This window comes from Erpetoichthys calabaricus, chromosome 5 (genome assembly GCF_900747795.2).
Source record: "Erpetoichthys calabaricus chromosome 5, fErpCal1.3, whole genome shotgun sequence".
Classification (NCBI taxonomy): domain Eukaryota; kingdom Metazoa; phylum Chordata; class Cladistia; order Polypteriformes; family Polypteridae; genus Erpetoichthys; species Erpetoichthys calabaricus.
In genome coordinates, this window is record NC_041398.2 from 229584229 (window position 1) to 229596154 (window position 11926).

Here is an 11926-nt window from a genome sequence, read left to right on the forward strand (position 1 = left end):
TATACTTACTCATTGACGCCTCCATTTAAATAAAAAAAGGAATACAATAAACAATTTTCGCACTGGAGCACCACACATGAACGTGCGGTTCCTTGCCGATCACTCATTTAATTCGGGATTTTGGAGACTAGACACGTGCTGCTTGGGCGTCACAGCAGTTTGCTCTATAGCAGGGGTAGGCAACATCGGTCCTGGAGTGCCACAGTATGTGCAGGTTTTTGTTCCAACCCAGTTCCTTAACGAGAACTCAATTATTGCTGATGAAGCACATATTGCTTAAGTGACATTTTAATGCTTCATTTTAGTGGTCTCGCTTGTTAAGGTTCTCCAACCTTAATTGCTTATTTCAGTCTTAAACTGCTGCATTCAGTGTTTTAATTGCTCCTTATTAGCAATAAGATGTAAAACAGGGGTAGGCAATGTCGGTCCTGTTGAGCCGCAGTGGCTACAGGTTTTCATTCAACCCAATTGCTTAATTAGAAACCAATCATTGCCAATCTCAGACCTTATTTAATTTTATGGCTTGTTAGTCTGTGCAATGTAAGGCTTTTATATCGTAGATTTTTTTCCTTTCCAAGGTTTTCATCCAAATGATTTGAAGCCTAAAACAGATCATTTTCAGTCTGTCACATTTTTCTATTAAGTGTTTTATTAAATCAAACCGTGCATGATGAACACACACAGATGTAATTGGAAAAAAGCTAGCTGGAGAACTGCTGGTTGCTTTGTCTTTTACATCTTAATGCTAATAAGGAGCAATTAAAACACTGAATGCAGCAGTTTAAGATTGAAATAAGCAATTAAGGTTGGAGAACCTTAACAAGCGAGACCACTAAAATGAAGCATCAAAATGTCACTTAAGCAATATGTGCTTCATCAGCAATAATTGAGTTCTCGTTAAGGAACTGGGTTGGAACAAAAACCTGCACATACTGTGGCACTCCAGGACCGACGTTGCCTACCCCTGCTCTATAGCGTCACGTTTTAATTTAAGTAGCCATTGGTTCGAATAAAACACAAAGACTGCTTTTTGCGGCGTTGTTACGTTTTTCTTGTGTTAGCAAGAACTTTCAAAAACCAATTAGGTCAAGTTAATTAGCAACTCTAAATTGGTCCTATGAAGGAACGCCATCTCTTTCAAAGGTACATCTCGCCTTACCAACTGTTGATAAGCTTCATATATGAAGAAAAATAATATGTTGACAGGTATATGTCTGATCATTTTTTGTTGCTTACTGTGAAAATAGCAGAAGGACGCTAAAATATCACATGTAACAGATTAAAATGTGTATATACTCGTGTATATATTTAATATATATATTAAAAAGAGATAGTGTGCTTCGACAAACTCTCCAGGATTACAGTAGGTTTACCGTTCGCAGATTGCGCCAGGCAGGAACCATCCGTAGTTGCACAGCATCGAGCAGCACAAAAATGCATCCAGCAACGGTTACATTAAGTGATTTACGAATATTTAGCGTGCGGGCCGTGTGAACGATATTAGCAACAGTGTGCTACAGTTTATCCTTATAATCATCTCGTCCTGTTTTTTTCCAGAGCAAGAGGCTTACAACAAGGGGAACTCTTTTGAGTATGCGCAGAATGAGCAAACTCTCAGTACAAAACACAGGAGTTAAAAAAAAGAAGACCCCCTCGTGTTATTTCTGCATTTAAGCCAATTGGAGATAGAGGAAGACCCTACGCTTACAGACCAAAAAAAGAAAGACATGAACTGCACAGAAACAATGAAAACTGCATGTTTATATGACTTGGCTTATTATTATTTAAAACAGATAACCTTCCTACAACCCTCATCTTAACCTTAGTGTAACCAGGTGTATTACTTACTCTTCGTGTCGGTGTAGCCTGACAACTGTCATTGGCGGAATGCGGAATGGGGCGTGACATCTGTGGGTTATGGGTGGAGTTAAATGTTTATTTCCCAATGTGTTTAGCCACAGTTCTGGTCTGCACAGCCATCCCTCATCTGCATATTGTGAAATGGGGCGTGTCTAAACATTGGGCAGTTTGGGAAGTCTGAATTTCTGAGTTCCTAGTCGAAATTTTTAACGCCCCTTCAGCTGGATTTCAATGCTCCCTTAAGTTGGATTTTCAACTGCCCCCTTAAGTTAGATTTCTAACTCTGAAACTCTGGGTTGATCTGTCAAGCTTGGGTTTGTTCGATTTCAGATTATGATGTCAATGAAAAATGGCAGCAGACACTGCAAACTTTAGTAAAACCGATAGTATTATACTGTTGAAATAGCACTTCTGTCTATTTGTGTGTCATTAAATCAATCATACACACAGAACTGTCTGGCTTCTATCAGTGGATATGGTTTCTAGATGCACAAAATACACCATAATGCATTGTTAGCCATTGCTATTTATTTCAATGGAGCAAGCACAAAAAAGGTTTTCCTGGACGTGTCGATATTGGTTTTCCAAATGTTTCACCTGAACTCAGGTGTGACGTCATTCCCAGCTCTGACATCCGATTTCCGAGGTAAATGCAATGCAGCATTAAACATTTAATTCCACTCATAATCCACGGATGTCATGCCCAATTCCGCATGTTGTTAGAAACAGTTGTCAGGCTACAGCAACTATAAAGGAAATATGGCTAGCTCCACTATGGGTAACATTAGGGTTATGGGATGGTTGTCGGATTTAAATAAAGAGTTGTGTGCAGGATGGGTCTTTCCTGTCTAGTATGGAGTTCAGCAGGACCCTCACACATGTTGTCTGTGAATTATAGGTGGAGTTACCTATTTAAACACTGTCCATGTTCAGGCACACTCCATTCTGCATGCTGCAGTGAGGACCTTCTCAAGTGGGAAGAGGGGACCCCCATATACATGTAAGCTGATTTATGGATTGTATGTTTGAAGGCCAGGTTAGATGTATGTAATTAAGGCTCGAGGAACACTGGAGATTTTCCCTTGCTTCAATAACAGATGGCTAATACCTCTTGTAGTTCCCTGAGGTTTTTCTTTCAAAAATTACCAATATGCATGAAAAACTCTCAGTACTCCAAAAGGCAACCACTGGAGCGAACAGTATTGCACTTTAAGGTCAACTGCTAAGCCACTGTACCACATTTATTTATTTGTATTGCTATTATTGCATTTTCACTTGGAATTTCAGTTATCTTGAAAGCACACCCAAACAGAATTGTGTATTTCCATGCAGTTAACTTGACTACAGTGTCATAATTACACTCTTTAAAATATAAAATTGGGAGTGGTCTCTCCTAGACTTTCAGATATGGGGATAGATATTTGAGGAGTAAACCACAAGACAATGATTATATTTTTATATTACGTACATTAAACATCAAATCAAATTATTAGTATATTGACCAATTATTATAAAAGTAAAGTTGAATAAACTGGATTCTGCAGCTTAATGAATAAAAAAGTACCACATCCAGTTAGCAGAAATAGATCAAATGTTGATAGAAATCTGCGTTTTTTTACCTAATACTTGTATGTAAAATTTAGTTGGCCTAACTGAAAGTGTACTCAAGTTATCATGTTTACATATACACCCATTGACAGGCACACAGACATAATTCCAAAAATGATATTTCCGAACTCAGGGAGGTCTAAAACATCGAGATTCATTAAAATCTTGAAATCGAATTTTTAGATGATTACAATACTTTCCCTACGAGAAAGTAAATCAGACTTAGGAAGGTCTAAAAGGTCGATATTCATCAAAATCTTGAGGTTGAATTTTTGGACGATTACAATATTTTCTGTATACTTTGTATACGAGAAAGTAAATAATGGCTCTTTAATGGGACTTTTTGGGTTGTGTGGTAGCTTGTAGAACCAGTACTTGGCAAAGAACAATTTCATTCTGTGAGGGTTCTTTGCATGTATAATTTGTTCCTTGGGCCTTGACAAATTTCCTAAAGCAGCGGTTCACAAACTGTGGGGTCGTGCCCCCGAAGTAACAAAAAAGGGGGCGCGAATGTTGCCATATGTGGCGTAATTTCGCTATTTGTAGGAAAATTTAAAACTTGTAGCAGTGTATCGGCGGCAAAAAATATAGGAATACATTTTATTAGGGTTTCAAAAAAACGTTAGGGGGGCGCGATTAAAACTGTTATGAAAACTCGGGTTGCAAATACATAAAGGTTGAGAAACGCTGTCTTAAAGTATGGACAAAGTAAAATTCATTAATGTATACCAAGATAATCAGCAGGATACTAACAGATCAAGAAACCTCAACTTTGCCGGGGATATATGTAGGAAGAAGTCCTTTAGAACCATTAAACCAAATAGTATTTCACCAGCCTGTTATCATCTGTTTGTGGTTATTCATGGAACCTGTTACAGATATAAGTAAAGATTCTTTATGAAACCTTCACATGGATGGTTGTTTTCGCAGGCAAAAATGGTTACCCTACGGCATCACTATGAAGAACCATTTTGGCAAGTTTATTTTTAGGCTACATCTTTAGCATACTGAAACAAAAACAGGTGAACTCAAAAACATGTCAACTAAACACTGGAATGGCACGACCAAACATTGTAATTAATGGTAAAGGGTCACAAACAGTTTGCCATGTGTCTCTCAAAGGGTCGCCACAGGCAGTTTAAGCAATTGACATTGCTCCGCTCTGAATTGTGTCGGTGATTATCTAAAATGGACCACCAAACCCCCGGGATTGTCATGGATTATTGATCCCAAAGACACTAAGAAGGGCAAGATTGGGTCATGAGAATAAAACTTGAAGACATCCTACACTAGAGCACTGCAGAACGTGACGACAGTTCACTAGAGGGCGCACTCGCTCAATCCAGTGTATAAGTGGTAATCAGAGTGTGGATTGCCAAACGGAGTTCCAGAAGAAAACCAAAATGCATTGGAGGAATACAAGACAACTCATGGTGCGCACAGCAGTGAGATTCAAAACTAAGCACTGTGAGGCGAGTTCGGTACTCAACGTAGCATTAACAAGATTAGTTATTTTCTACTCATTACATGAAGACATAAGACAGACTACTGTTATTATGAATATTATAAGTGGTGGGCAATGGTTATAATGTTCTGGGTACAATTTTCTGTGATCTTGGTGGTCAAAGTGGTACACTTACCACGGCTACTGCCTTGCAACTGCAGAGACATCACACAGTAGATTTCTTTTCCCAAAGAAGTTTGCACCTACTCACCAAGAAAAAGGTTGTGGCTGCTCAACTCCATGATTATTTAAATTTGCATAACCTGCTTGAGCCTTTTCAATTTGGATTCAGAGCCCTATATAGCTCTGAAACTGCCTTTACTTAAGGTAGCCAAAGACTTACTTATAACCGCAGATTCTGGGATGGCCGCTATTCTAGTTCTTCTTGATTTGAGCGCAGCGTTTGATACAGTTAACCATAACATTTTACTGTCCCGACTTTCAGCTATTGGTATCTCTGGTGCTGCTCTTTCTTGGTTCACATCATACCTCAGTGATCGCCAGTATTACATCTTCATTAGGGAATACAAATCTGCCACTACTTCATTCACACAAGGTATCCCTCAAGGGTCAGTTCTCAGTCCAGTCCTCTTCAACGTCTATATGCTCTCCATTAGGTGAGATTATTCGTCAGTATGGTCTGAGCTTCCACTGCTATGCCGATGACACACAACTTGATGTAAGCGTTGATGCAACTGCAACATCTTCTCCTGTTGCACTGACTGACTGCATTCGGGAAATCAATCATTGGATGACAGATAATTTTTTACAACTCAATCCTGATAAAACAGAAATCTTATTAGTTGGTACCAAATCTGTCCTCTCTACCCTTTGTGGGCTAAAAATTGACATTGATGGGATCCTGGTTCAACCTTCAGCATCAGTCCGTAATTTGGGTGTCATCTTTGATCAGCTTCTTACTTTTCAATCACACGTTAGCTCAATAGTACAGACAGCCTTTTTTCATCTTCGCAACATTGCTCATCTGTATTCTTTCCTCAGTGTGAAAGATACTGAAACACTCATTCACGCTTTAATCACTACCCATCTGGACTATTGCAATGCTTTGTTTCATGGCCTCCTGACTAAATATATCAATAGATTACAATATGTTCAGACACACACTAAAAAATCTGCTCACATCACTCCTGTCCTCTATGATTTACATTGGTGTCCAGTTTCTTCAAGAATCAAATATAAAATTATCCTTCTCAACTTTAAAGCCCTTCATGGTTTAGCCCCTCATTATCTGTCAGAGCTCCTGCTTCCTTACACTCCTGCCCGTGCATTACGATCATCGGACGCTAAGTTACTCACTGTACGTAAATACAGGTTAGTGACTATGGGTGGCTGCGGTGGGCTGGCACCCTACCCAGGGTTTGTTTCCTGCCTTACGCCCTGTGTTGGCTGGGATTTGGCTCCAGCAGACCCCCGCAACCCTGTAGTTAGGATATAGCGGGTTGGAAAAATGAAAATGAAAAACTATGGGTGGCAGAGCTTTCAGAGTGATAGCCCCAAAAATTTGGAATTCTCTCCCTCTCAGCCTTCGCCAGGAAAAATCTATTATTAATTTCAAACTCCTGTTAAAAACACATCTTTTCAATGAGTGTTATTCTTTTTCATGTATGTGATTTCTACTGTCATGTTCATTACAATGTAATGAATTGTAAAGTGTCCTTGAGTGTATGAAAGGCGCAACATAAATGAAACTTATTATTATTATTATTAAGTCCATGTTGTGTTTCGCAGAGTACCATGGTTTCCTACTGTATTTCATTAATGTGTATTTTAGATGATTTGTTGGATCTAATTTTACATGAGAGAGCTTTGGCGTTCTGACCAAGGTCAGTTTAGGTCTTACAACAGATGGGTTTTGTATTTAAGAGGGGGATTTTGTTTGTCACAATATTAATTAATCTATCCAGCTTCTGTAAAAAGCCAAATTTTCCATGGGAGACAAATCAAGTGCTATCTATCTAATGTGATGTGACCCGCAACCGTATTGTAGTGATAACAATAACTAAACCAGAAGGCATATGGTTCTGAAATTAATAATATATGCATTTTGCTGCGACTATCATTAGTAAATTTACATTATTACTATACTTAAAAAATAACACATGTTACATAAATATCATCGCAGCTACTTCAAAACTCCCAGGACACAGGTTCTGTTTTCAGTTTTCCCAGTGGGATTCCATCAGGCTTCTTAAACGGTCACAACTGAGATCCCAGCTGGTGTGACCCAGAGTGTGATTACTGTATATACCCTTCTGCACTCCCCACCCCGTGTTGTTAATTTCTTAGTGTGTGATTATTATTGCTTTTAGTTTGGCTAATGCTTTTATCCAATCAGACTTACATTTGCGAGATACACAAAGTTACATTTCTTTTTGTTTATTTCCAGCTGTAGCTCAGGCAGGTGAAGCAATCAGTGAGATTTGAATGAACAACCACAGTGTGTGAAGTCCAAAGCCTTACCTAGTACGCCGCGCTACCTGAGTTTCATTCTCGCTACCATTTAATGGATAAAGTGGCTTCAGAAAATGGATGGATGGATGTAACCAGATTGATCTCCAAATCTGTAGTAATATTGCCAAGTGTTTGATAAAATGCAATGTAAGAGAAAAGCTTCACGATACAGAAAACGTCCACACTTCAGAATCTATACGTCATATTCGTATTGCATTTATGCATTTGGACATATATAAAGGATTTGACGATCCTATAGCAGCCAAGCGCCGAGAAAATCCACCCGCGATTGAGAGCTCTCGGATTAAATGCAGTTTAAGACATCAGAGCTGTTGACATTTCAGTACCTTGGAGAGCTCCCGGACTCCGAGGCACATGCGTAATAAGGCTGCCCGTGAGGTGACCGAGATAAAACAGACACGGCGGAGCTCCTCTTCACAGACACCAACTTCTTTAGTCAGCAGTAGGCAACCGGTGAAGAAGCGGTGCACACGGCGAACAAACTTATAAACGAAAAGCGACATTTTGAGAGACATAAGACGACGAAGCAGATGGATTAGTGTGTGGAGCGCGGTATACGCAAAAGTATCGGAAGGCTTGTTCTTGCGCTTTAAAAAAAAATCTACAATGAAGAAATGCAGCGAATACAAAGAAACGACTGTGCCTGGGGATTTTAAATTAAATGCACTGACTGACAGAGGCAAAAACTGAAAGCAGATTTAACTCAACGAAATAAATCGCACAGGATTTGAAACAGAGGATTCTTTAAACATTGGTCACAAGAATAAAGTTGCACTTAAGCAATGTTCGAATTCAGATCCTTATTAAACATGTATCCAGGAGTGAACTGAAGATCTTATCGTCTGGCAGCCTCTGGGTCAGAGTGACAGAAACATGGGATGGCTGTCTCTTCCAATCACAGCAATGACTCTTTCGCTTCAGCGGTACAAGAAGCATCCGAACGTGATTTCTTGGCTTTTTTACCCGGGTCGCCCTATGACAGAAATGCAATGTTTAACAGAACGAATCAATCTTGGGGCGACCTTCTGAAATATCTGGATCTGGAAAAGCCCGACTTTATGGGCGATGGTTCGGCAATTGTAAGAATAATCATTTCTGTGGTGTACTCTGTCGTGTGCGCTTTAGGACTTGTGGGTAACATACTAGTCTTGTACCTGATGAAATCCAAACAGGGATGGAAAAAATCTTCTATTAACCTGTTCGTTACCAGCCTGGCTGTGACAGACTTTCAGTTCGTGCTGACCTTGCCATTCTGGGCGGTGGAGAATGCTTTGGATTTCACCTGGCTGTTCGGCAAAGCCATGTGTAAGATCGTGTCCTATGTGACGGCTATGAATATGTACGCCAGTGTGTTCTTCTTGACCGCTATGAGTGTGGCCAGGTATTGGTCAGTCGCGTCTGCGCTGAAAACAAAGCGAAGACCCCGTGGCTGTTCTGCCAAGTGGATGAGCGTCCTGATCTGGGTATCCGCGGTTCTCGCTGCCCTGCCACACGCAATTTTTTCCACGACGTCTAAAGTGTCGAATGAAGAACTGTGCTTGGTCAAGTTCCCCGATCGGAATGGCGATGTGCAGTTTTGGCTGGGGCTTTACCACACTCAGAAAGTACTGCTGGGCTTTGTGATCCCTTTAGTGATCATCACGGTGTGTTACCTTCTCCTTCTGCGCTTTATCACAAACACGAACGTTAACACGTCCAGTACCAAAAGAAGATCCAAAGTGACCAAATCGGTGACAATTGTCGTCCTCTCCTTTTTTCTTTGCTGGCTGCCTAACCAGGCGTTGACTGCATGGGGCATCCTCGTCAAGCTAAATGTTGTCCATTTCAGCTACGAATACTACACCACCCAGGCTTATATTTTTCCAATAACGGTATGTTTAGCTCACTCCAATAGCTGCCTAAATCCCATTTTGTATTGTTTAATGAGACGAGAGTTTCGAAAGGCGTTAACCAATCTCTTCTGGAAGATTACCTCGCCATCTGTCACTAATATGCGCCCTTTTACCGCAACGACCAAGCCGGAAAATGACTACCACGGTAATGCTGTGGTCCCGTTAACCCCCGTGGATCCCGGTTTAGTGTTTTACCCACCTGGTGTGGTCCTGTATAACGGAAGATATGACCTCTTGCCCAACTCGTCAGCAGAGCAGCGCTACTAACTTTATCGAAGTTTGTCTTGGCGACACAGAATCGACTTGAGCGACCCCACCGGGGATGTGCAATCAGAAGTGCGTAAGCCGCAGAATGAAGTGGAAGGAAGAGAGTCGATGGAGGACAGGTACGAGAACAGAATGAAAGGGAAAAAAAGAAAAAGACTGGAGCGGATCGGTCTTCGGTAGCCTCCGCTCACACTTTGAGACTTATGACGGGTACCGTGGAGAAGAGAAGCGAGACTTTACCTACCACCAGGGCTTCTTTGTTAAAAACATTGCTTTATAAAATAAAGCGCCGATTTGTCACTTTATTTCCAATGAGAATAAACATCAACATCAGTAATCCCAATAAAGAAATCTCTTTTGATTTGTCCTGCTTGTAACAGGTATATGTAGTTCAGTGGAACCTAAACTCAGTCCTGAGGGACCCCCTGCTGCTGCAGGTTTTTGTTCCAACCAACTTCTGCTTCCAGTTGGATTCCTAGCCTCATCTCATTGACAGGGTTGTCATTTGCCAGTTTCTATGTTTTGGGTTCAATGTAGATATTTCAAAAGTAAGTGTGAACATTTGTAGAACGTACAAAGCGTTTATGTATAACAAGGGGATACTTTAGTGCTTTTTTTAACTTGGTGTGTGAGATTATCATTATCATGATTTTCATTCTGCTTTTCCAGGAGTGCTGCTTATTTAACTTATTGTTTAATAATGAGCACTTTGGTGGGTTTGGTGCCGCAGTATTGGCAGCCTCAGTTCATTCCGGGTTGTTGGCCCGCGCGTCTGCTCTGTTTGTTGTTGGCATTATTGGGATACAATTAAGGGCAGAAAACGACACAAAAATGGCAAATTAATAGGGAAACAAAAAAAGTTTGAACGCTATCCCCACCCAAAAAATTCTACATGTTTTAATGTAAAACACACACATACACACTGCCACCGCTGTGCCTGTCTCAATGCAGAATAAGAGAAGAGAAAAATAATTAAAAGTTAGAATGACATTCTGGTTGCGAAACTGTTTGTAAAAAAATATTTAAAGTCATAATGGCTCCCCAGGAATGAGTTTAGGAACCATAGATCTACAGTAGATTTATAAGAGCAGAAGTAAAAGCGCGAGCACTGTGGCGTAGTGGTTAAAGCATTGGACTACAAACCCTGGGGGTCTGGGTTTACACAGGGGCGTCGCTCACGTTCACGCGGACTTAAATTCCCGATAATGACGTTACTCTAACAACAAATAAGTGTTAGATGGAAAAGCGGGGGTATTACCCCTTTGGATTTTTCGCGCTGTCGAGGAGTGGGAGATTCAGATTCTCCCAAAGAGTTTTCGCGCTTTCGATTAGAGTTGTCAGAGCCCAAGACGGGAGTGGGGTGCGAAGAAGGGCTGGGATCTCGAAGATCAGGAGCTGGACGCCTAAGATCGGGGACTAAAGCCCCGGATCAAAAACAGAACAAAAAGCCACTGGCTTCAAATTTCGCTGTTGACACTGTGTGACCATGAGCAAGTTACTTCACCTGCCTGTGCTCCAACTGGAGGGTAAGATATAACCAATTTCTCTCATCGTCTATGAAATGTTCATAAGTCGGCTTGGATGAAGTAATAAACTTTTCACGAGTTTTATACTCCTGCTTTGGGGGATTTAAAACGGAACGCAATACATAATTTGTATGCGATTTTTAACCGTTGCCTTGTTATTATTTTGCACCTCTCCAGAATGTTTTTTCGGACTGCTGCGATGGTTCCCAGTTTTCGCAGCGTATTAAACCGAACAGGGCCTTTTTTTAAGTGAGATTGCCTCTGTTCCGGCTGACGGCAATAATCCCATAAATCTCTCAGAATCAGACACCTTAACATTCCCTGTACACCCCATCTCTGTCTTGAAGACGTGTCAGCGCATAAAACACTGGGGCCACTGTTCAGAGCTACATACAGTACATTCACATGCTACATTTTCATTTTCTTTCAAACGTGTAACTTTTCTCAAATTCCGAAAATACGCACACTTTACTATTAAAAATGCATATTCAAATAACTGCTGATTTAAAGGAAAATAACTTTTGTCCATTTTTTTCTTGTTTCACTGATAAAAGAAATTAACTACTCCCACAGTCCAAAGACATGCAGGTTAGGTGGATTGGCGATTCTAAATTGGCCCTAGTGTGTGCTTGGTGTGTTTGTGTGTGTCCTGCGGTGGGTTGGCACCCTGCCCGGGATTGGTTCCTGCCTTGTGCCCTGTGTTGGCTGGGATTGGCTCCAGCAGACCCCCGTGACCCTTTGTTCGGATTCAGCGGGTTGGATAATGGATGGATGGA

General features: G+C 40.9%; 1 protein-coding gene across 1 annotated transcript; it reads left to right on the forward strand.

Moving 5' to 3' along the window:
* Positions 1-7488: 7488 nt before the first annotated feature.
* rxfp3 (relaxin family peptide receptor 3) lies at positions 7489-9961 on the forward strand. Its single transcript, XM_028803035.2, has one exon. It carries the CDS (start codon positions 8344-8346, stop codon positions 9622-9624), a length of 1281 nt encoding a protein of 426 aa, XP_028658868.2. The 5' UTR covers positions 7489-8343; the 3' UTR covers positions 9625-9961.
* The last annotated feature ends 1965 nt before the right edge of the window (positions 9962-11926 follow it).

What these genes read in the sequence shown, in the direction of transcription:
- rxfp3 (XM_028803035.2), top strand. Translation starts at nt 8,344, where the DNA reads ATGGCTGTCTCTTCCAATCACAGCAATGACTCTTTCGCTTCAGCGGTA.